Here is a 26,014-nt window from a genome sequence, read left to right as displayed (position 1 = left end):
ATTTCCAGTGACATAATGGTTCACTCACAAAATTCAATTCCAACTTCCAAATGCTATTTTCTAACTTCAATCAAATACTCAGTAGTTTCAACTTCACCCACATATTGTCCAAAAGGGTGAACTCCAAATCTAAACACTATAAACTAAAAACTGCTTATTTTTTATGATCTATCATTTAGTTAACAACTAAAAAGTTCAAATAATATGACAGTTAAATACCACATCCAGAAAACATTCAAGAAATCTTAATTCACATATTAAAAAATGTTTCTCTGATGAAGCACACTTAAAAGTTACTAGCAATGTTGGTTGTGAGTTGCAGGAGATCTATCTATCTATCTATATCTCTTCGTGTTCTATTATTTTGGTTTTTTCCTCTCAACTCAAACCATGGAACTGCTCTTCCTAAATTGCTCGAGGACCAGCAGTAGGCTAATGAGCCTAATTTGCCTCCTTTTACTGTAGGCTCAATCACATTAACCTCACTTCAAAAAAGACAGGAAGAAGGAGGGGGGAAGGGGAATAAACATCAAATCCAAATGCAAGTCCCAGAAACATGTTATACACACGGAAGGCCGTTAAAGAATGCTACACTGTTTCTCATTGATTGTGCAAAAGGGTATTCGAAGGAGTTTAAATAAACTTGGGCTACTCTGACCTATCACCTTATGGTTTAGCATCAGATGCTTAAATTCTTTCATAGAGTTGATTGGTGGTGGTGGCCAGTGATGGGAATGAATCGGTGAAGGTGGAGCTGGTTGGTGGTGGAGGTGGTCGGTGGTGAAGGTGATTGGCGGTGTTGGTGTTGGTGGTATCTGGTTGGTTGATAATGCCGTTTGTACGGTCATATCGTTATGGGAGTGGGGGTGGCTACAGTGGTGCACAAATAAAGATGATTAACGGTGGTGGTGGACTGGTGGTTGCCAGTAGGATGTGTGGCGAAAGCTGGAGGTGGAGTGGACAAAGCAGTGGTTAAAGGCTTAAAGCACATCTTCACATGAATCATTAACTGAACATCCTAATTAGATCGGATGAATCAAACTTATTTAGAAAAAATACATGTAGTTGTAAAAGGAGAAAAGGTAAATACATCTACAAGGCTGAGATCCGAATAACTCAATAAAGGAATATAATAAGCTTAATTATTACCATATTTTATTTAAAATACTTTAGGTCGACTCAAATTAACCACGAAACAATGGAAAAGAGCATACTAGGCACTTTCCATAGATGTCAATGTCGCAAACAAACAATAACAAGTACTTTTAACCTTTTTAAATATTCATGACTAGTTTATGTCTTTTTGACTTGTTTACATCCCTCCGGTCTTGAAATCGAGATATACTAACTTTAAAAGCTTAACTAAACATTTACAGCCAACAATCAAGCAACAAAAAGAACATATAAAAGATAAACATATGTTATTGATGATTGATTTTCACAGGGAGCAAAAAACAACATACCCCGACCCCCATGAAGTTCTGCTAACTTTGAAATCAGTGCAGTTTTTCCAGCACCGGCAGGGCCATACAGAAGAACTGGCCACCTCTGACTAAAAGCCAGGAACACCATCTCATAACCCTTCTGCATAGCAGAAGTCAAGATGAAAGGTTTCCCACAATCCCTGCATGTTTTTTAAAAATCAACATTAAATGCTATTTAGGGGACAAAGCAGCAGCGTGGAGAAAGAAATCCAGAAGGTGACGGGTTAATGATGTAAAGGATCTCAAAGACCGCACTTTGTAAACGACCCACTTCCCAACTACCCCCAATTGCTGAATCACCAATGTAAATGCCGACTTTTAAACGCATCCACAAGCAAATTATCACAGAGATTGCTATTTTTAGGACTGCTCTTACCATGTAACCGTCTTGTCCCCCCACTTTAACAGTCCATTCTCCAGAATGGTTGAGGATGGAACTAAAGAATCAAAAGGTGACGATTGTAAGGAATGACATTGGTTGAATCTCATGCTTCCACCAGTTAAGTCACAATTATTTTCATGCGAGGATTCTAGATACCAGGCTGCTTTCTCCAGTGCTACATCCTGACAATATTCTTCCCAGCTGTGGAATTTTGAAACATCATTTCAAACATGAGAAACGTATGAGAAGATTCAGATTCAAAATTTAATAATATAGGATGAAATGCTGCATATCATAACTCCAATCTCAGCATGGAAGAATAGCACGAATCCAATAAAAAGGATAACATACTCTCTGAAGTCAAAATATTATTTATATCACGAACTAAAACATTAACCAAGAAATTAGCAGAGCATCGGATATCAAATATCTAGCTCTGATTCCAATAGCCTTTTCAAACTAAGGATTTGCTGTGACTTGAATCAAGCAGTTGATACACTTGTCTCTTTAAAAAATGTAACATTAACTCAACGAATTAGAAAGCAAAACTTACTGCAGCAAACAGGAACATGCTTCTTGAGAACAGAGATTGAAGTTTGATATAGCTCGGTCATTTAACTTCAAAAGTATTGACAGTATTCTTATCCCGCACCATATTATGTCATGTGCGCTTCTATTTCGTTCTTCATTTTTACCCAAATAGAAATCATGAAACTGACTTATATTGTCCAAAAGGCAAGACCAGTCCCACATTGTAGAAAAAACTTCAGGCTCTGCTAGAAGGAGACGATATGAAACTCGTATTGCATTCAGCAAACCACCTCCATCCTAATAAGAGAACAGTAAGGCAGCTTATAAAATTTGCTATGCTAAATTAGAATAAAATAATACTTATACCCAAATATAGAGAGAAGAAAACCACAGAAAATAAGGAAAATTTGAATCAAATGGAGAACTCATCACCACATTGTTAGGACTAACAGCAAATTATCGTCATAGACTTGCACAAGAAAACGAGTTTACAATGATAATTAGGTACTCTATTTAACTCCCTAAAACATAGAAACAACGTAAAGCTCAATAGACAACCAATATCCATCCCTAGACTAGACTCTAGAAATACAGAATCTTAAGCGCTTACCCTATAGACCATAGGTAAGTTTTAGGCATGTATTGCCACACATGTCTCATTACCGCAAGGGTTGCAAAAAACATTCAAAGATAACAAAATTTGAAGCAAAAAATGACTATTAAAACAAACAAACTCCAGTGATATTATGGTTGCAACCAAAAAAGTTTTCAAAAATGACACTCTCTCTCTGTCTGACTTGGGAAATGTGCACTCTCTCTCTCTCACCTCCCTTGAACTTTATTCCGGTGAGGCCCCTCAAAGGCTTAGCCCCTCCTCAGTATGGATGACAGGGTGTGCTTTTTCATTTCCAGTGATGTCTTTAGAATTAAATGATATTAGTGAAGGTTTTTTTAGGTGGTTCTTGTTCAAGGAGTTCAGCAGTCGGTTTATCAGTATGATTAAGATCAACGAAGTAATTTTAAGATGGGTATGCAGTGTTATGAGATTAGCTTCCAGAGGTGCTGGGGACCTTTGTAGAGGATGGGGCAGGCTCAAGGAGGAAGATCTCTTCAGAGTATATCAGAACTTCCAACTCTTATGGAAGATTTCTCCGAGTAGAAACACTGAGGGGCCAAAGAAAATCAAATATTATCATCCCGGAGATGGATTACAATGTAGGGTGGAGTCATTTAACAGACAAAATTATCAATTCTATGGGTGAGCCAGTTAACCCAGCTCTCGGGAAGTTTGTCACTCCAGGGAAATCTTTCATGGCTGCAGCAAATATCCAGAAATGGCTGGTTATGAACTCTCAGACTCATTCTAAAATGGATAATCTACAGAGAAACTAGCAGTGTTGCTTAGTTAATACCTTCAACGACCCTTTCAGCTTGAGTCCAAATCGAACAGTCATCCATCCATGGTTCTTGAAAAGGTGGAAGATGACGGCAGGGTTGCGCGTCTTACAGCTCACACATAACCAGATGCTATTCTAGTTTCCATCTAGGCAAGAAGTGGAGAGGATAATAATGGGGGAATGGTTTTGGAATGGGAGAAGATCATCACTTGAGTGGTGGTCTCCAGAATCAGGGACAGATAACTCTAAAGAAGAATTAGTAGAAAATCAGAGGTGGATTAGGACTTTCGGCATGCAGCTTCACGCATGGTAGGAAAAATCTCTAAAATTTATCGGGGATTGTTGTGGTGGTAATATCGGCACAGATGAGGACACAGAAGAAAAATCATATTCTCTGGGGTCGGATTTGTATTCCAGCAGTAGCACAAGAACCTTCCCACAAAATTGATTTGACAGTAGACGGCAGAATTTTTGAAATATCCATTATTGCCGATGTCTTCTCGAAAATCTCAGTTGCTGGTGATTCTGATGAACAAGGTTTTAACAAATGGTCCAAACAAGTTTGTGTCTCGAAGACTGAACAGCTTATTAATTCAAATTTCAAATCTGCTGAGGACCCTAGGGTTGGACCCAAAAATTCTAAGGCAACTTTGGGCCAACTTAAAGCAAAGGCCCAATTGCAGCAGAAGACTTCAGACCAAGTTTATGTTGGAAGATTAAGCAGCCTATTGATTCAAATAACAAATCTGCTGAGGACCCTAGGGTTGGGCCTAAAAAAAACAAGGCAACTTCAGCCCAACTTAAGGCAAAGGCCTAGTTGCAGCAAAAGACTTCAGACCATCTTTATTACTCGAGGAGGAAAAAGGGGAACTTACATCTCAATAAAAAGGAGATATTAAAGGAGTGGAAGGCTATTGGGCTGGCCCAATCTATAGATGCAGAGACACAAAAGCTTTCCGTAGGAGAGCCGAATGCGAAGTTGTCTCAAAAGCCATTATTGGCTACCCAAACGCAAGCAGTTTCTCTAGACGAGTGCGAGGGAGAAGCAGGTGATGAAGCCGAATGCATGCGACCTCTATCTCTTCTCTCTCTTCCCCCTATCCACTCTGATTTCTCTATTGGGTGTTCTCAAGATTCAGGTTTATCTTCCCCAATTAGTACTTAGTAGTGACACTATGTCACTACCCTGGTCCGGTGAAAGCTTGGAAGAAAGGTTATTTCACACCCGACAGTTATCGAACCTCGACCAAGATAGTGATGACCAAAGCTTGTAAAGCCTTTGGGGTCAATTCAGCGGGGTTTGAGCAAGAAATGTTCAACATGATACTCCAAATGGAACAAAAGAGGAAGATGGAATTGAGCAATCAAAGGGGAAAGGGCAACAAAAGAAACGATCAAAGGATAAGGGTGAGATTGTGGCCAAGAAGCTGCAGACCTCAATTAATTATGAGAATGTAGAAGAGTCAAGCAGGGGCAGGTTCCACGAGGCTTTTTCTAAATGAAAGCAAAAACTATCAGTTGAAATATAAGGGAGCTTAATGATATAAGCAAAAGAAGCACCATCAAGCTACTTATTCAAAGATGGGAGCCTAATATCATGTGCTTACAGGAAACGAAAACAGAGTGTTGTTCTGTGGCAATAGCAAGGCATATATGGGGACCAAGATGGGTAGAATGGGTTGAATTGAAAGCAAGTGGTACCAGGGGTGGTATTATTATTTTATGGGACACAAGACAATGGAAATGCTTAAGACTCTTACCAGAGGCAGCATACTCTTTCGGCTATGTGGGAAGGTTTGCAGGTGGATTTCAGATTTTGTTTCTCTGGGTGTATGGGCCTCACTCAACTCTAGAAATGCTAGACCTATGGGATGAGTTGGCTGCTGTCAGAGGCATTTTGGATGGGTGTTGGGTCATAGGTGGTGACTTTAATGTATGTAGATTTGACCATGAGAGGTACAATTGTATCAGGAGATCACAGGCCATGAAGGACTTCTCTGAATTTATTCAAGACATGGGTCTTATTGATCTCCCCTTACATGGTGCAACTTATACATGGACTAGAGGAGGGGACTTTCTGTAGGCTTCCAGAACTGATAGGTTTTTAATTTCCTCTGAATGGAATGAATTCTTTGGAACTGAGAAGCAAGTGGCCTTACCAAGGGCTCTCTCTGACCACAGTCCCTTAGCCCTAGAGAGTGGTGATTGGACATCTAATCCTTCCTACTTCAAATTTGAAAACATGTGGCTGCAGCATGAAGGTATTCATGATATGGTCAGACAATGGTGGCAAGATTATATAGTAAATGGCTCTCCAGACTTTATACTCTCCCAGAAATTAAAGTTTTTGAAGAAAGACCTTGTTACCTGGAACAAGGATGTCTTTGGTAAACTAAGTTCCAGAATCAGTAATGCCATGGATGATCTTTTGCTGACAGAACAGGCAACTGAAGGGAGGGTTTGATCTCAAGTTGAAAAGAACAAAATCTTGCAATTACAACTAGAGATCCAATGAGGGGGATAGGAATACAAAATAATTTCAAAGAATAGCCAACTCCCACAGGAGATACAATCACATTGACAGATTGCAGGTCGGAGATGACTTCATTGAAGGAAAAGAGCAGGTGAAAGAGGTAATTCTTAACTTCTACGAAGAATTATACTCTGAAAATGAACCACGGAGACCTACTGCTTCTTTTGAGGGCCTGGACGAAGAATTATACTCTGAACCATGGAGACCTACTGCTTCTTTTGAGGGCCTGGCCAGTCTGAGTTCTGAAGAGAAGAATGCTTTGGAGCAGGCCTTTGAAGAAGAAGAAGAAATATTGAATGCAATCAACTCATGTGCCCCAGACAAGAGTCCAGCGCCAGATGGCTTCTCTATGGGGTTTTATCAGAAGTGTTGGGAAATTATCAAGCAGGATATTTTGGGTGCGCTCAATCACTTTCACAACAATTGCCACATGGTGAAATCTTTTAAAGCTTCTTTTTATTGCACTTGTCCCTAAAAAGAAAGGTGCAATAGAACTTAAGGATTTTAGGCCTATCGATCTTATTGGTAGTGTGTACAATATTTTGGCCAAAGTGCTTTCAAAAAGGCTAAAGAAGGTGATCGGGAATCTAGTCTCTGGTTGTTAGAATGCTTTTATTCAAGAAAGGCAAATCACTGATGCAACACTTATTGCCAATGAAGTTCTAGATTGGAAGCAGAAAAGTTGTACTTCAGGTCTGCTTTTTAAACTTGATATTGAGAAGGCGTTTGATAAATTGAGTTGGTCTTTCCTTATTTCAATCCTAAGGCAAACGGGATTTGGAGAGAGATGGATTAGATGGATCAAGTATAGCTTCTACACCATAAAGCATTCTGTACTAGTGAATAGAAGCCCTGTTGGTTTTTTCTCACCCGGGAGAGGTATCAGACAAAGGATCCCCTATCACCCTTCCTTTTTATTCTGGCTATGGAGGGTTTGAGTAGGATGTTGGAGAAGGCTAAATAACTTCATTGGATAGAAGGCTTTGAGGTGGGCACTGGTTATGGTCCACCCGTCTTGATCTCACATCTTTTATTTGCTGATGACACCTTGATTATTGTGGCACTGAGAAATCTCAAGTGCAACATCTTAATCTCACCCTTATGTTCTTTGAAGCATTATCAGGTATCCACATCAACATGTCCAAGAGCACTATATATCCTGTAAACGAGGTCCCTGATTTGGAAGATATGGCAGGTATAATGTGTTGCCCTACTGGCTCCTTTCCCACCACTTACTTGGGTATGCCTTTGGGTGCCAGGAATAAATCAACTCAAGTTTGAAATGTGATTGTGGAAAAGTTTGAGAGAAGGTTAGCCTCCTGGCATACCTCTCTCTAGGGGGAAGATTAACACTCATCAATAGTGTCTTGGACAGCATTCCCACCTATTTTATGTCCCAACTCCTTATGCCAGTTGAGGTGAAACAATGACTTGACAAAATCAGGAGAGACTTTCTCTGGGAAGGCGACAATAAGGACCACAAAATCCACCTTGTTAAATGGGCCAAAGTCACTTTGCCAAAACAATATGGAGGATTGGGGAACAAAGACTTGGCTTAACATAACAAGTGTATGCTATTGAAGTGGCACTGGAGATACAATCAAGAGGAGACTGGCTTGTGGAAGGAAGTGATCCAAACAAAATATGGTAGTGATAGTCATTGGTGCTCCAATAAAGTCAGTACCTCTAATGGTACAGAGGTCTGGAGAGATATAAGGCAACTGTGGGAGATATTCTTCAGTGATGCCCACTTGTGGTGGAAAATGGGGAACACATTCAGTTTTGGAAAGATATTTGGCTAGGTAACATTCCTCTAATGAATGCTTTTCCAAGCATTTTCCAGATTGCATCTAATCCAGACTCAACCATCTCGCAGTACAGGGAAGACAATGTGTGGAATCTGGTCCTTAGGAGAAATCTTAATGACTGGGAGTTGGAAGAGTTTTTAGTCTCATGACCACCATTCAGACTAGTGCAGTCAACATCAAAGCAGGGGCAAACTTATCTGGAGAAATAGCAGGGACGGATCCTGCTCAGTTAAAGCAGGCCACCTTCAACAAAGCTCCAAGAAGACCGTAATTGATCAATGGCCATGGAAATTAATCTGTAGAACTAAGTTGCCACCTAAAGTTATTTGTTTCAGTTGGATTACTCTAAAAGATTCTTGCTCGACTTAGAATAATCTCATGAGGAGGAAACTCCAAATAGTCAACAGATGTTACATGTGCCTATGCACCTCAGAATCTATTAATCACCTGTTTCTTCATTGAACAGTTGCAACAGGCCTATGGAACATGTTCTTCTCACTTTTTGCTCACTTGGGCCATGCCAAGATCATTGAGAGAGGCTTTTGTGTGTTGGAGTTCTTGGAAAGTTGGGAAGTCCATCAAGCAGATCTCGTCTTTGGTTCCAGCCTGCATTTTGTGGTGCTTATGGACGGACAGGAACAAAAGATGTTTTGATGGCACCCCAACTCCCATCTCTACCCTTAAAGCAAGATGTTTGATTACTCTTTTTGGTTGGGTTAATCTCTCTCCTGTACTTAGTGTCAATTCTTTGCTGGAATTTATCAGCTCCATAGATCTCTGTTGTTGGCTATTTAGATAGCTTTTTTTGCCTTTCTGGGAGCTGATATTTTCTTTCTTTTGTAATCTGTACATCTGTTTGATGCTTTGTTAATGACATTCTTCTTATTTCATCAAAAAAAAAATGGTTGCAACCATAATATTTCTCGAAGAAGCAGTTAATGCAAATGCCTATTGAGGATTAACCCGTTCCCACAAAGAAAGTCCAATCCTATGCTAATAAACCTAAATAACTCAAGTGGTACTCCACATCACTTGAGAGTGGTCCCTCATCTGGCAAATGATTTGACAACTGCAAGTGCACCTCCTATCACACTCATATAAATTAAAAGCCTCAACAGAAAAAGGGGAATGTGGAATGGAATAGCCTAATAATGTAAATGTAGCCGCCAATGATAATGAGATACTAGATGAAGTCTCTCAATGATTCCTTGGATGATTAATGATGATTCTTGTCCAAGTGTGTGACCAAATTCTTTTGCATGGTCAAAACAGATGAAAATTCTATGTGATGAATGTGTGGCAGTGAGACTCGAACATAAGATCTCTGTGTGCTTGGATATCCTGTTGATGTGTGTGACCATCATATCGAGCTAGAGTTGTTAGTAAACACATTTTTATTTACAAAAGGAAAAAGGGTTAAAAATGCCCTTAACGTATCAGAAATAGTTCAAAAATATGCTCCTTCCCTCTATTAGATAGGGGATGCCCTCGACGTTTTTTTAAGTCTAAAATGCCCTTTTTAAACCACACAATGACATGGCAATTGATGAGTCATTTAATGAAACAAATGGCCTCATTGGTCCCACATAAAACTTTTAAACCCAATTTAACTACCCAACTCATCCTAGCTAAAAAAACCCAAACCCACCCAATAACTCGTTTCTTACTGCTTCTAGGTCTATAAACACTGAATAACTACCCGGATCTTACGGCAAAAACCATTGGTAATGAGTGTAAGCCTTCACTGCCAGAAAAAAATGAACCAACCACCGCCGAGTCAAATTGTCCCTTTTGGGCTATAAACAGAAGTCTGAGCTCAAAAGTGCCTTTTAGATTTCTGATGAACCGTTGAGTAGGGAATCACGACGCAGTCCACGACTCAGCACGAGTCTGATTTGTTCCTGCAGTAACTCATTAGCCTCGATTGATTCGTTCCTGCAGTAACTCATTAGCCTCGATCTGCAATCACTATTGATATCCCCTCGCTTCGCCCCTATGAAGGTGAAAAGATTAGTGCGGTTATATGAAAGCGCAAAGCTTTGCCATTGCCAAAGTTCTTTCTAGGAGTGAGGGTGGAATCCAACAGGATGAGGTACACTGGTATCGTTTGCATCCCACGGAGCCTTCTCAATTGTGAAGCGTGTAACATTATGCATCTGCGGTCGATTGAGAAAAGAGAACTTCCAAATTTCTCTGGATCACCTAATCACTGGAAATCCCATGTTATCCGACCAAGAGTAAGGAAATGACCCAACCCCTTATATTTCTTCCAATACTTTTGCCTTTAGAACCATTTCAATAATTTGTTGCTAAGCAAATAACCATATTCAATTTCATCAGTCCAAAGGTAATTTCCAACAGCAAAGCATGATTTTTGACTTCAACTACTAGTTAATTAAGTAATTGAAAGTTGAAGCAGAACAATTAGATGAAGCAGTCTTCAGTTCATTTAAAAAATAGGTTAATGGGTGAGTTTGAGTTTTAAAACTTGGATGAGTTGGGTAGTTAGAACAACAACAACAATATACCCAGTGAAATCCCACTAGTGGGGAGTTGGGTAGTTAGATTGGGTTTAAAAGTTTATGTGGACCAATAGGATGAAGCCATTTGTTTCATTAAATGACTCATTAATTGCCAAACGTTGAGGGCATTTTTTGTATAATAGGTGGAAGAAGGGCATTTTCAAACCATTTATGATACATTAAGGACATTTTTAACCCTTTTCCCTTTACTAAATTATCCTGAATAATTCTTGTGGGATTACGCGGGGTATGTTGGGATTACGAGTTAAAAGAGACATTTAAGAGTGGCATGAAGGATAAGGGATTTTGACCTAGTCAAAGTTAATGAAGTGATTTTGAGGCTTAATTATATTTTTTTAAAACATTGAGATCAAGTATTAAAATATTCATAAATTATTCACTCCTTCATATTTCAAATTTCAAACTTCTTATTCCCTCCATTCTCTTTTTCTTCATCTACTTCTTTCTTCTTTTCTTTTTCTTTCTTCATCTTCTTCTTTCTTATCTTATTTGCCAATTTTTCTTCTGTTACTTAAGCGTTGTTTTCCTCCTCCTCTCTTCTCGTTCCTCTTTCTTCATTCTAATTTGGTTGTGAATACTTGTTTAGAATATTTGGTCAAAGAAGTTCAAACTTTGGAAGAATTTTGTAGTTCATCAAAAACAATCAAGAGTTGTTTAGCAAAGCATCCCGAAGTTGTTTGGTTCAATCAACCAGATTATGTTTAAACATCGGAAAAATGTTTAAACATCTAAGTAGATGTTTTAAACATCCTATGATTGTTTACTTAAAACAACAAGGAGGTTTTTAAATATCAACTAATTGTTTGGAGAGATGTGAAAACATTTGCTAGTTGCTTGGAAAGATGTTTAAGATCGGTAAGTTGTTTGGAAGTGGTGATGAAATGGAGGAAAGGTGGTTGGAGGGAGAATGGGGCTGAGGGGGTGGAGGTTTGTGTACATAAAATAACTTTAGGGTTTTTTAAAATATGTGTCATTATCACCATTAAAAGTTCCCCTGTTACTTAATTTTTGGAATTCGATTCCTTAACATTTAAATTGAAGTCTCAAAAATCCCTAATAATTCCATCCACGGGTATGTTGTTGTTGTTATCTTGAACAATTCTTTTCTTTTCATAAGTCTGTTCTTATTTCATAGCAAGTTGCACCAAGAAGGTGCACTGTCAATACAAAAGTGAGTGCAATCGTTTGCTTTCTAAAGCAGTTAGTTAGTGGAACCACTACCTTAAGAAGATCATCTATAAGATTTCTACTACACAAGATTACATGTTTAATAAGTAGTTGAACTCTCAAGAAGATAAGCATGGGAACCTTGTCATTAAAAAAAAGGATAAGGATATGAGTCCATTCTCAAACATTTATGGCTCCTACCTATCTGAACTGCCAAAAGTGTACACAAAGAGAGAACATTTCACAACTTTAAATCTACTTGTAATGATTGGAAGAAGAATAGAAAGATGAAGACAGCTAAGGTACTTTTGTGCCGAAATGGTTTCACACTCAAAACTTACCAACTATGTTTTCAAAAGTAACTTTAATGCTGGCCATCAATACATTCGAAAAATTGAACAATAAAGGGGAAGAAATATAGATATAGTGAAAGTTTTGGAGTACAGTGGGAAGAAGTAGCAAATGTGGCATCTTAAGTTCAACTAAGAAAATGTTTGTCCTAAAATGATCTGGGGGAGAAATGAACAAATCTCAATTACGTTGTTGAGCAGGAGAAACGAATTTAAGACTTGAAAGAAGGAAAGGCAAGTATGACATGCTCAAGTTTCCGCATTGAGAACCAACAACCTTAATTCTGAAGGCAAGTAGAATTAATACTCCTACTAATTGGAACAAGCATAGGGACATCACTCGACTTTTGGGATTCTCTTGGTTCTCAAGCGAGGAAGAAACAAGTGAGTTTAATTGATAATCAGGTGAGAAGATCATGACACCGAGGAATAGTTCCAATCATGCTATTTTTTAAGAACAAATGAAATTAACATAGAGAATAAGGTAAGGAAGTCTAACATGCTCCAGCTTCTCCATTGAGAATCGCAACCATAATTACAAAGGTAAAAAGATTTTTTCCTACTGATTGGAACAAGCCTAAGGACATTGCGAAGCTTTTGGGATTCTCTTGGTTCTCACTTTATGATCTAGTAAAATTATTTTCATTCATAAACATGGCCAGGGGTGTTCACGGTTTGGGTAAAAACCGATCCAAACCGAAAAACTATACCAAACCAATCAAATAAACCGATTTTTTATTTGGTTTGATTTGGTTTTACATTTTTAAAAACCGATAATATTTAGTTTGGTTTTGATTTTGGTCAAAAAAAACGAAGAAATAACCGAACCGACAAATTATATACATTTTTTTTACAATTATATGTACATAATATATTGTTTTTTATGAACATTTTTTTATGCAAAAAATACAACACACTAATTTAAATTAGTAAGGTATGACACGTCTTTTATTTGTACAACCATATCATTAGTTTATGCATTATACAGTAAGTTTATATTGTTTAACACATTGGATTGGCTAACAATATAAGCAAGAAGTAAAATATAATTAAAGTTCTAGTACAAGAATTATAAGATCCAAAATGGCATGAAGACAATTTATTTTTTTTAATGAATTGTTGTCTTTACTTCTCTTTTGAATGAATCATTTCTTTTATTTTTGTGTATGGTTAATAACCGAATAACCGAACCAAACCAAATCGAAACTGATAACAACTAAGCCGATGGATGTATATTTTAATTGGTTTGGCCTGATTTTAATAATTTTAAAACAGATTAAATTGATTTTATTTAGGTTTTGACCAATAACCAACCTAAACCGACCCGTGAGCACATAGCCAACTAAACTGGTCGTTGAACACAAGGGGTATAATAGAAGAAATAATCTGCAAAATATGATTCTCTACAAAAGTCACCTAATCTTTTATATAACAAGGGCCTCTATGGATGCACCAAAAGAAAATAAGGGATCCAAAACTACTCCCCAACTAAGAAAAACTCGACGCTACTATGTAGTATACCTATGGATATATAGATGACAAAGTTACCATTTTCAAAAAAAAAAAAACTTGACACTACTCCCTCGAAACCTTATTCCAAACCCTGTGTCTGCTCCTCCTTCCACTCTACCATCTGAACCTAACTCTTTCATTGTTTTTGGAATCACCAATGGGGTGCCAAACCACCTAAAAACATCCCACCATAACATCATGGTTAGCCCATAATGCTTCATCAAAAAAATAATCATGGTTAGCCCATAATGTAGCATAAGATGACCCACATCCTCACCCGCCTCCTTGCACATATAGCACCAACTAACACAAATATTCTTACTATTTCTGAGTTTTTATCTAAGAGTTTCTTCTTTTTTAATAACCGTGGTATCCGAACCAGCTTTAGCACACCTCGACTAATTTCACGGGACAAATGTCACCTCCCACCAGTAGCATGTACCAAGTAACTTTGTCCACCAAGGCTAACAAAAATGTAAAGAATCACCTGGGTTTTTTTGTCTACACTGAGTTTTGAATCAGAGACCTCAGGATTCTCAACTACTTCATTGACCACAAGGTCACACTCTTTTTTTAAAAAAAATTGTGGCCTTGTGGTCAATAAATCTAAGAGTTTTTAATAAGGCTTTATTGGAAAAAAGTGGTTATGGAGATTTGGGGTAAAAAGGATTGTATTTTGGAGGGGTTGTTAGGCAGAAGTATGATGTTAGGGAAGAGGGTGTAGGGAAAAAAGGCTATAGAAGAATTTAATGAATAGATAGACAAGTTTAATGGGTATTTATCATTCGGGTGGGTGATGTGAATAAGGTGAGTTTTTCAAAACATAGATGGTGTAGGAAAATCACCTTTGAGAAATATTTCCTAACATGTAGACAATTTCATGTCCAACAATTATGGAATATACATGTGGAGAAGTGCATTGGAATTTTAGGTTTATAGGGAACTTGCAAGACTGGAGGTTGGGGAATTCAAAATTTTGTCAAGTTGCTTCATAAACAAAGAACTTCACAAGATAGCCATGATGTATAGAGAGGGAGGGAGGGTATCAGCATCTTTTCTTCCAAGTACATATCATGAGAATCTTCAAATTGAGAAGAAAAGCCAGTATTATGACATATCTCAGTGTCGATCCCTAGGGTACCGAGAAATATGTGTTTTTTCACCTGTCTAGTTGGTGCTTCATATGTAAGGAATCAAGAAAAGATGCGAGTCATCTCTTGTTCCACTACAGATAGCATTTTGTTAACGATAGTGAATTTTAAGATGGTTTAAACTTGAGAAGGTGATGTCAGACACCATGAAAAAGTTATTGCTTATCTAGACCTTTAAAAGAAAGCAGAGAAGACGTTAGGCATGAGATGGTGCGCCACTAACACTTATGTGGACCGTCACGAGAGAAATAAATACGAGAGCTTTTGACAGGATGGAGTAAGATTTGGTTCACTTGAGGAATAGCCCTTTATTCCTTATTTAAGGATATCTAAATTTTGGGTACTTCTAGTATGAAACACAATTGTATAAATAAAATGAAATATTTTTTAAAAACACCAGTAATGCTTTTGCTATAACCAACTAGGAATAAGTTGGTTATTCCAAAGCCACCAAAACTTTCTGGATGCATCTGGTAGATTATATAAGCTTCTAGGGCTAGGCATAAAATACCGAAAATCGAATTACCGAACCGAACTGAAATGATTAGTAATTTGATATTCGGTATATGGTTTGGTATTCGGGGGTAAAATTTTAAAACTATGGTATTCGAGTTTGGGACTTTAATACCATTTGATATAAGATATTTCACGAATAACAAATTATTTACTTAATGAAGGTCATATATCAACACGTCCATTACTCATTAGTACAAGTCCAAAGAAAAAGTTAAAGAATAAACATGAACAAACCAAATACACATGTCTTTTAGTTGTATCCATTTATTTTTCTTGATGTATTCTCTTACTTGTTGATCTTCTATTATATCATGTCTCCACATAAAAAATTGAAATAATTGGAGAAATAGTATTAAATTTGTAATACAATCGGCTACAACTTCAATATAATATTACCGAATATCGTACCAAACCAAAGTTCAATTTATCGATTATCGAATTACGAAACCCAAAATTTGAGAATCCCAAACCGAATACTGAACGCTCACCCCTACGAGCATCCCTTTCATATGTTTCTAGTATAAAAATTATATCCTCCCCTTAGCATAACTTTTTTAAGGATTGTCCAAGATAATATAAAGAGACAACAGCTCACCGCCTCAACGAACTTGGGACACCTAACACCCCACACACACCCAATACCAGTACGTGGACAATATAAAATAGGGGCTCAAACATTACGCAATCAAGAATATGATTGTACCTAATTCTAATAATTTCTTCTTTTATGTAACTTCACAGAACACAATTTTCGACCCTCGGATCATATAAAGAGACAACAAACCATCCCAAAACCAATGTGTGATACTTGACTGCTTGAATGCAACAGGAAAAGAAATTAGGCAAGTGAGCAATATGCACTAACTTCACATACAATTTAAATTACTTATCATACAAGAAAGAACAAACTCAAATATACTTAAAGGGGAAAAAGAAAAAGAAGTACTAGAAAAAATCAAGCCAAGTTGCAACACCTAGAAACCATCGAACCCTTAAATTCAAGTCACAATGACAATTGTCTCCTATGAATGTGTCATTATAAAAACTACGAACTTAAGAAAAGGACATAGAACAAAACCAAGACAATAATATCTTCTTACTTCATAAATGGCCATATTGATGGAACAAAAGCTACTGCCTCTATCAAGCAATAGCGGGCTTGCCTTCTTGCTCAAGCTCGTCGCACCGGGCTTAGGAGAGTGATTTGCGAGCTATTGCATAGGAGCGGGGGTTTTACTCTATGCACACCCAAAGGATAGCGGCTGCTATACAAGTAATAAAATGATTTACCTTATCAAAAAAAAGAATTAACTTCAAGATTCTCATTTTACCCTTGAGACTATTATAGCCCCACGCCACATAAATGTATCTGACCTATGTTGTATCTTAAGTTTCAAAAGTCCTTCCAGTCTTAAACTTTATGCCAAGCCAAACAAAGACATGCAAAATGGATGGGAGGGTGTGAGGAAGTATTATTTTGTTCATTGATCACCTCCTATGAATTATTCTCACACTTCTAGTAAGAAATTGGAGTTTTTCCTTCTTTTTCTTATTTGTATTTTTTGTGACATTGTACACCCCATCAATTGCTACTAGCACATACTCCTTATCATACACAAGCCAAATTAAAAGTCTTCACTAACCCAACAACTCATATAAGTCCACAATTCCTGGATACAACAAATATTACTCATACCCAAGGTCACGCCACACTCATTTATCAATTCAAATTTGGTTTCATATTAAAATTTTGTAAAATCAAGAAAGACCAATATCCTCAAATTTTGGTCATTGTTCCAAGTTAGAATTCACCAATAACCTCAAAACTCAGGACCAATCTAACATCTACAATCTGGTAGAGGTATAACACGACCAAGCCGTTGCATTGGAGTTAGGAGAAATCAAATGAGAGGATGCATCAAAAATCACCTCTTAAGGACAAGACAGGAGGAAGACAAATTCAGAATGAGAATTACATAGAAAATTATGGAGCAAAAGTTCGATATAAAGAAAGAAAATACCAGAACAACTGCCTCCATAACTGATTTTCTCTGTCTAATCCTTTCAAATGGAGGGGGAGCAAACTCAAAATAACCCAAGACAGACCTGTGCCAAGGAGAACACTAGTTACTCTAAAAATTGACACAGAAATGAATAAGCAATTCATAGGTATGCAATATTGTCCTCGATTACCACATGACAGCTAAATAAAAAAATACTCAATAAGCCAGCACACAAGGCTGTGGATTATTGACTTATGGTTTAGCATCCATATACCTATGATACATTCTTGGCAAGAAATAACAACGTTCATTTGATTACAGAACCAAACAGAAGAATATACTTTACCTCAATAATGAACGAACCAATTCATGAGCTCTAGAAAAAGCTAGACAAGCTAGCTCATGAAGTTTCAATCCCTTTCCTCTTTTAGCATAAACATCAATTATATGAATAGCATCTTCAATATCTAAATCTTCAACTTCTCCACGATCATCTTCTTGGTCTACCTCCATCAAGTCGTCACCCTCATCATTGTTGCACTTCAAATTTGGTACCAACCTAAGCAAGGAAACAGCTTTGTCCACAATTCTCCGAGCTAGCGGGCGAAAACATCCAATTAAAGGGATTGTATAATTGGGATGTATCACAATTTCTCCCACGGCATTCACCACTTCTTCTTCTGTAACTTTATCACCCTATTAACAAACAAAAAAATGAAACTTTCATACTCAAAAAAGATACTTAACACAAAATTTAATTGAATTTGTGAGATTAACAGTACCTTCTTTAACAAGTAATCGAATTGGAATAACGAAGCAAGCTCAGGACACCGAAAAAGGAACCTCTGCAGCTCATAATCCACACGAAAACTGCCATCAAATGACATTTTTAGGGGGGGAAATTTAATTAGCCTCTTCCAAAATCAATTTTTTGTTCTTCTAATTTGTTGAAATATGCTACAGGTGAAAGGAGAAGTGTGGAGGTGATAAAGCTTTAGTAGTAACTAGGGTTTAGGGTTTAACGATTCTCATTTTGCCGCTTCAGTTTTAATTTATATGTTTCGAATTGAGTCGGTTCTAAGCACTTTGCGAAATTGTAAATTATGACAATGAAGATACATTGATTAACAGTTTAAACCCCGGGTTTTGTTTTCATTTACGAATTACGTCCTTCTTGTTTATTTGGCAATATCAACTTTCTAGGCCAAATTTAAGTAGTAATAGTTATTTTATGTTTTGTAAACTATGTATATTGGTTGTGTAATCTTTTATTTATGTTGCGTGTTGTTTTATTGTTTTTATTTAATAATATAGGTGTAATATTTGTTTAATTATTAGAAGCTATACAAAAGCAACAAACTAGACAATAAAGCTATTAATAATATCTCTAGTTATTCATGGTGCTCGAGCACCAAGTCTTTCAAAATATTTTCTTTCACCTCATATTAATTGTCTCCCTTTTCCTGTACAAGTTTTTTAAAAATCATAAATGAGGACAATTTTACTAATTTATCCCTTAAGGGACTATTTGTAACCTTACACACTTGTTTATACTTTCAAAAAATAAATTGTAAGAGTAAAATATAAAAATTTAATTAATATTATCTTGATTTTATATATTGACAAGATAATTTGGGATAACTATTTATAGTAAAGGTCGATAACTAAGACGGAGGGAGTAAGGCCTATGGCGTACATGAAAAAAATTGTCAACGGTGTCAACTTACAAATGAAAATCAGTAAATAGAACATGTAACGCCATATTTAAAAAATAAATAAGAAACAATTCATGAACACAACTATATCTTTTCTAAAAAATAAAATTAAAAAATATCATGTTTTTCTTCGTGAGTTTTCTTTTTTTGAAATGCATTCTAAATAAACTCATTCAAAATAACAGTACTAGATAGTTTTTTATGTAGAGCACCAAGTAACTTATTATAAATTTAGAGGCAGTTTGGATAGGCTTATAAGGTGTTTTCAGCTTTTTTTAGTATTTGGATGGTCAACTTAAAGTCATCTTGTGCTTAAAATAAGCTCCAATAGATAGTTGAGTTTATTTGGATGAACTTATTTTAAGCAGTTTATAAGTTGAAAACTGCTTATAAGTTAAAAAAAACTTACTTTTTATTCTTTTGACTTATAAACAGTTTTCAACTTATAAGTTATTTAAAAATAAGTCAATCCAATCGGGTTATTAATTTCATAAATTGTTAAAGCGCCTAACCAACTTAGTTGTGCACACCTTTGTGTCAAAGAGTGTCACTTTATAAATATATCCACTATTTTTCTTTTTGCCTTAAATTATATATACATATTTGGTAAATTTTCTGACAAAATAGTGTCATCTGACACTTCTCGAGCCTTAATCATATCAAGTATTGAATCACAATCTCAAACACATAATAAAATTAAAAAAATAATATATATTCAGAATGCACTATATATACATCATCGATCTATGCATTCAAAGCATTGTGTTATTTTTCTTGACCAAAGAAAACAAATGATTAATAAGCGGTCCTCGCCAATGTTGAAAGGCTAAAATGGGCAATACAACAAGTATAAACGCCGCATAAAACGCTATTTCATTGTCCCTCAACACAAAATACAGAGCACAACCAAAACTCAGTATCAACGCTTCTACAGAGGCGTACAAGGCGAGAAGTCCCAATAATAGGCGCTTTGGGAACACACGTAGAAAATCTTCTTCCGCATAACGACAAGTCAAAATAGAAACGAATGCGAATAAGGAAATGGAGGAAGTGGATAGTGATACTGTGTTGGAGAAGATGAATGCTATGAAAACACCGTTTCTGGAGGAAACCAAAAATGTGTTTTCGTAGTTTTTGATGCCTGAAAATATAATTGATGCGACGATAATGATGAGTGCTGCTATAATTGCGCATGGACTTGCTATGTATTTCATCCATTTCTCTCCTTGTATTCTCAAATTTGTGTGTTGCTCTGTAAATACTTGATGAGCAGTTTTGTCCTTGTCGTTTAAACACTCGTAATAAGAAGGTGGTAATATTTGCTTCACTGCCTACAACACATGAATATAGAGATAAATATGCAGTGTTACTCAAAATAGTTGTTGATTCGTACACCTTTTTCCCTCTTTCTAGATCTGGTGTGTATTAAGAAATTAACTTCTTCTTTTATTTTATTCTGTGTTTAATATCTTTTTTAGAATTCCACTCATATCTGTTATTTTCACTTTACGAGTAAATCTCTCTCCATTTAAAGTCTTGACCCCAAACAACTGACCAAGAATAAAGGAGTAGTAGCAGTACTTAACCACAACCTTTAATGTGTTTTAAGAAATTATCTTTTGGCCTAATAAATAATAATATTTCCTTTGTTTCATTTTATATATATATGATGTTTTTTTAATTTGATAGAAATTTTTAAAAATATATATATTTAGAACTCATAAATTTAAGCACGTCATGACATTTTTATGCCTATAAAATTATGTTTATTAAGAAATATATAATATGAGAAATTAAAAATTAAATGATTTTTAAATATAAAAAATTATCATTATATTTTAATTAAATAGACTAAAATGAAATGAAGAAAGAATGAGAATAGTCATCATAACGTGAAATCTTTAATTTTGAAATCCCAAACTTGTTTCCTACTAGGCTACTACTAATCAAGGCAAACAATTTGGACTTGTAAATCTAGTAAACTTTTAGAACTTAACATATTAACTTTAATTGTAAGAAGTAGAGAAATTGATTTAATTACCTCAAACCACCGCAACTCTTCTTGCATCAGGAGAGCCTCCCCAAAGTTACAATTTAGCTCATTTTCATTAGACAATTTTCCAGCCAAATGCAAGATTGTGTTGTTAGATGAATCAACTGCAGTCACGAGATAATGCCTATGTTGATTCATTTGACTGACCAATTTAAAGACGTTTTTGCAGCGATTCTCTACTGCAACGTGAAATATATTCTTCCCATTTTTGTTGCAATAATAAATCGATGAAGGAAAAAATTTCACGATAATTTCAATAAGCTTGTAGTTGTCAAAACGCGCGGCTTGGAGGAGAGAACCACCAACAACGGATTTGATTTCTTTCCCGCTTAAACTTTGTAGTTTCTCGCAAAGGCATTCTGCTAATTTAATTGCATTTTGGTGTTTCCATTCTTCATCTCGGATGTATTCCCATTCAAATGCTGCAATAAAAGAATAGACATAATAATTTGAGGGGCTTGAAGTAATAGGAAAATACTTTAGGGACTATATGGTAGTAAATGTTTAGTTATAATGGATTAAAATTCGCCCTAAAAGTTTTTGAGTTTTCCGGACAATGATAGTGTTCATGTTATTTTTGAATAAAAGAAATAAAATAGAGAGTGAGATATAGAAAACGCACAATTAGACTTTGATTTATCGAGTAATGTTTCGTTGATTGCATTCTCGATATCATTGACATTTGCTCTTGCTAGAAAATTCCATGATGTAGCGTTGGTTACTGTACAAAATATAAAACAAATGCGGTTTAGCTAATTCTTCTCATTTTTTTTATTTTATTTTGACAATAACACGTGGTATTTTTCAATCGAAAAAAATGAAAATTGAGAAAATTAAACTCACAATATATTGGCTTGTTCGAGCTTACATGACTTGTACCAAACGTCTTTGTAGCCAACAGAGTCAAAGGAGATGATCCATATGAGTTGTATTTTGCCAAATCAGGAGAAATTTTCAGTAAGTACATAGCAAAATCTGCAAAATAAAATATCGTAGCATTCAGAAATTTCAAAAGAAAATAAGCATTATTTTAGCAATGTCACAAGTAAGATCAGTTGCAGTACACGACTTGTTTTTAATACAAATTTCAAAGTCTTTTTTTCTTTCATAAATTTCGTGTCCAGTCAATTTGTATCATATAAATTGAGACAGAAAGAATATAAGATATGTAACTCACCGAACAAGTCCAAACATATCAATAGATGTAGCAGCCTAGCACCATTTCGACCAGAATAAGGAGCAGAACATTTTGTGACACTGAAGAAGTAATGAACCAAATCCATAGATTTGTAACCATATTCAGCAGCTAAATGAATAGGATAAAGGCCATTATTAGACACAATATTTGGCAAATTCGAATTTCTTGTGACAAGAATTTTCGCAGCATCTAAGTTGCCAAAACGCGCAGCATAATGAAGAGGTGTTTCCCCGAAACTATCTTTTATGGCTAACGCATCATCATCTGTTATTGAATTCACCAAATTCTCAATGAAAAACTTGGCATTGTCGTCCTTCTTTGACCCGATTACAATGTGAAGTGTTGTTTGTAACAAGGATGTGATATGAGCTCTATTTGCTTCATTGTCTTTTTTCAAGAATTCTTTTGCATTTTCCCAATCACCACACAGTGAAGCCTTGTATAGTGGCAAATAGTACTTGTAATCTTTCTTCGACTCTGTGCTCTTTATTTCTGCCAAATGTTTAGCTGTAATTAGTACTAGTACTGAGTATTTATATTGTTTGAACTTTTAAAAAATGTCGAGGATACTCCAAAAATAGTGTATCTACTAGAGGTGCATCAATATGAGCCCATAAATTCATCTTATTTCAATGAAAGTAAATAGTACTACCTCTTTTCATCTCTATTGATGAGTAGAACATACCAACATCTTGTTTTTTTTAAGTAAAATTTAAAATTTTGAGCATTCGTGGAAAAGGAGAAAATCTACTTTTGATAGAGGAAAGTGACTTCAAAAGAATTTCTAGTTTGTGACAGAAAAAATAGAATCATTATTGATATAATTAGAATCTTGGATTGATACTTGAAGGCTCAAGATATTGATTTTTCAATGTTATTTTTAAGTTTTTGGTTAGAAAAAATATTTTCAAAAAACTTTAAGTCTCTTAATATGTTTTCACTATAAAATTAAATAAATAAATAAACGTAACTTATATGGGAAAAAGTATAAAATAAAATCAATAAAGTAATTTAAGAAAAAGAGAGACTTATGAAAGAAAAAGAAAAGGCGAAATGAAAACGAAATAAAGAAAAGGAGGCCCTACAGGCAATTAATTATGTTGGGTTTGTGCTACCTAAAAAAAAAAAATTATGTTGGGTTTTAAAGCTTAGCAGGGCCCAAATACAGATAAGTCGTTGTGGAGTAATGTTTGTTTGGATTGACATATGATGTTTGATAGTGACGCTGAAGCTTTAATTAATTTGAATTTGCATCGATTTATTAGAATAAAAAGTATTTTATGTTGAAAAAATATTATTTTATATTTCAAAAAGAAATTATAATATATTATTTATTATTTACTAATCATGATTAATTTCCTTTAATATCTTTTAAATGATTCTTAAGTTGGTCAAACCTCTTAATTAGGCTTTTGTAACCTATAATTTATTCTACAACTTAATAACATTGATTTATTCTTCAATGTTGGATTTGAACGTTATTTTACAAATTAGAACGCTAGATCATTAAGGGAGTGGAAAGATGATTATTATTTCTCTATAAATACATATATTTTCAAGGTCTTTGGGAGAGACAAGGAAAATCATACATATTATTTCTTCCTAAACTATATTGTATTTGTGGTGAGTTTTATTTTGTAGAATCTTTGTTAGTTTCACACCCATATCGGGTGAAATATCCTTAAGGACAGTGATTGAAGAACGCTTCAAGCTATGTGAATTTCTTACTAGTGTTCGTGATGAAGTGTTAGTGTTCGTTATGATGGGGTATTTTTTTTAAGATTTTCAACATTTTATATTATTTTTTTATATTTAAAATTTAAACTTGATATGAATTTTGCTTATCCATCATAATCCACCAATGGTGTTGTGAAGTCTTGAGCACCATTTTTGTTGCGTGTTGATTGCTGGAATGACCTTTTTTGAACCGTTAAAAAGAGTTCAAACTTAAAAAATTACTTATAGTAGAGAATGAATGTCTGGCCAAATTTCTTTTAAAGAAGTTGGTGTTTTTGGATAGGAAGAGACACCAATTTTCAACTTTTAAGCAAAAAAATTAAAAAGTATTTTCTCCAAAAGATAAATGTTTTTGAGTTTCTTAGAACAAGATTACACATGTTAAAGATTTTCTCTTTCCTAAATTAATTAATAGGTAGTAGTGCTTCTTTGTTGTTATTTAAGGATTGAAAACACTTTCTGATAATATTAGTCAACACAAAATGTTAATCTCCAAAACATTTTAATTAAGTATTTTTTTCAAAATCAGTTGATTTCAACCATTTGAACAAACATGCTTTTAGTCTAATTCAGGAAAATAACTTCCCTACCAAAAAAAGTCATTTTAAGAAAGATTAAACATGACAAACTTGACAAATATTTTTTAGAGATTTCTTTTTTCCTCCATACCAGAAGGCAGAAACACTCTTTAAGAAAGACACCACATAAATAACAATAACATCAATAACATATTCGGTAAAATTTCACAAATGAAATATGAAAATGATAAAATATATGTAGAGCTTACTTATTATTACTTTGTGAAGGTGGAAAAACTATCTCCGAAAGACGACCACATAAATATATGCAAACCTTACTTATTATTACTTTATGGAGGTGGAGAAACTGTTTTCAAAAGACGACCAGAGTAAGAAAAAACTAACCTTGAAAATTGTCTAGTGAATTATGGTAGCAAATTTCCTCCAATTCCAACCAAACATCTCTAGCACTGATTTTCTCAGCCACATATTGAAGCATTTCTTCAGCCAAAGAACCAAAAATCCAACCTTTAACAAGCCTATCACTTCTTTTCCACTTCAAGTCTAATTGAATTAAATTAGTTCCATCGATGAAACCAACTAATTCTTGACTTTCAAGAAGACAAAGCATTTGTGCTTTCCATAGACTATAGTTGGAAGAATTAGACAGTTTTATGGTAACAAAATTTGATATATTAAGAGTTGATGGATAAGGATATGAATTTTCTGCCATTGCGATGAGTTTGAGTTAGTGAGTCATAAGATGGTGAAGGGAAATTATATTGGTCAATAGTTAGTACAATTCACACTATTAATTTTTCATCAAACCGTACAAATGTGAAGGAACATATACAGTATTGGTAGTACATTAGATTAGTTTTTGGCCACATGCACATGCAGCTTTAGTCAAGTGGCCCTAAAATGTAGTACTATATACTGATCTATGAAAAATATGTAGCGCCTACTTTTTTTGAGCAACAAAAAGAAGATCAATAATAAAATTAGCTCATGAAATCATAACTCGTTTAAGTTTGAATTCATTATTGATTTATTTGTTTATTAGATTAATTAATTTCAGTGATAATATTTATTTGAAATTTTCATGGTTGCTATAGTCAGTAGTGAATCTAAAATTTGAAGTTTTCGGGTGCCTAGTAAGCTTTTTGATTAAATCAACTTTAGACTATGCATCGAATTATTCGTATTCTCAATCTATATGACAAATCAATGAATAAAATATGAACAGAAATAAAATGACAATTTATGTATTATATATACTACAAATTCACACCTCACATTCAAATAAAATCACAAAGTAAACAAAGTTAAAACTTCAATAATATTACTAATATCGTAAATATTCATCATTCATTTACAATTGTACTTAACGAGTTTTCATATTCTGAAAACGGTCAA

At 35.1% G+C, this 26,014-nt stretch overlaps 2 protein-coding genes across 4 annotated transcripts in view; both read right to left on the bottom strand.

Moving 5' to 3' along the window:
* Positions 1-18,379, bottom strand: part of LOC129902117 (midasin) — a 59,103-nt gene extending 40,724 nt beyond the window's left edge. For all 3 annotated transcript variants that reach the window (XM_055977164.1, XM_055977165.1, XM_055977166.1), the window contains exons 1-6: positions 18,160-18,379; positions 17,724-18,073; positions 17,396-17,480; positions 2,420-2,694; positions 1,861-2,067; positions 1,464-1,624 (exon numbers count right to left, since the gene is read on the bottom strand). In XM_055977164.1, coding sequence (XP_055833139.1) covers positions 1,464-1,624; positions 1,861-2,067; positions 2,420-2,694; positions 17,396-17,480; positions 17,724-18,073; positions 18,160-18,264 — 1,183 coding nt within the window. In that variant the 5' untranslated portion in view covers positions 18,265-18,379. The remainder of the gene's footprint in view (positions 1-1,463; positions 1,625-1,860; positions 2,068-2,419; positions 2,695-17,395; positions 17,481-17,723; positions 18,074-18,159) is intronic.
* Positions 18,380-19,790: 1,411 nt separating this feature from the next.
* Positions 19,791-25,453, bottom strand: LOC129904665 (uncharacterized). Its single transcript, XM_055980241.1, has 6 exons — positions 25,004-25,453; positions 22,323-22,835; positions 21,989-22,120; positions 21,768-21,866; positions 21,134-21,567; positions 19,791-20,423 (listed from the first exon to the last, which is right to left on the bottom strand). The coding sequence occupies exons 1-6, from the start codon at positions 25,329-25,331 to the stop codon at positions 19,845-19,847; spliced, it is 2,085 nt and encodes a 694-aa protein (XP_055836216.1). The 5' UTR covers positions 25,332-25,453; the 3' UTR covers positions 19,791-19,844.
* Positions 25,454-26,014: the final 561 nt, after the last annotated feature.

The sequence above is a fragment of the Solanum dulcamara genome, chromosome 9 (genome assembly GCF_947179165.1).
Source record: "Solanum dulcamara chromosome 9, daSolDulc1.2, whole genome shotgun sequence".
Taxonomy (NCBI): Eukaryota; Viridiplantae; Streptophyta; class Magnoliopsida; order Solanales; family Solanaceae; genus Solanum; species Solanum dulcamara.
This window is presented reverse-complemented; position numbering and strand designations above follow the sequence as displayed.

What these genes read in the sequence shown, in the direction of transcription:
- LOC129904665 (XM_055980241.1), bottom strand. Translation starts at nt 25,331, where the DNA reads ATGGCAGAAAATTCATATCCTTATCCATCAACTCTTAATATATCAAAT. An exon ending in CTCGAACAAGCCAATATATT is followed by an intron (nt 21,867 to 21,988) that starts GTGAGTTTAATT and finishes TATTTTGTACAG; the next exon opens with TAACCAACGCTACATCATGG. An exon ending in CGATAAATCAAAGTCTAATT is followed by an intron (nt 21,568 to 21,767) that starts GTGCGTTTTCTA and finishes CTTTTATTGCAG; the next exon opens with CATTTGAATGGGAATACATC.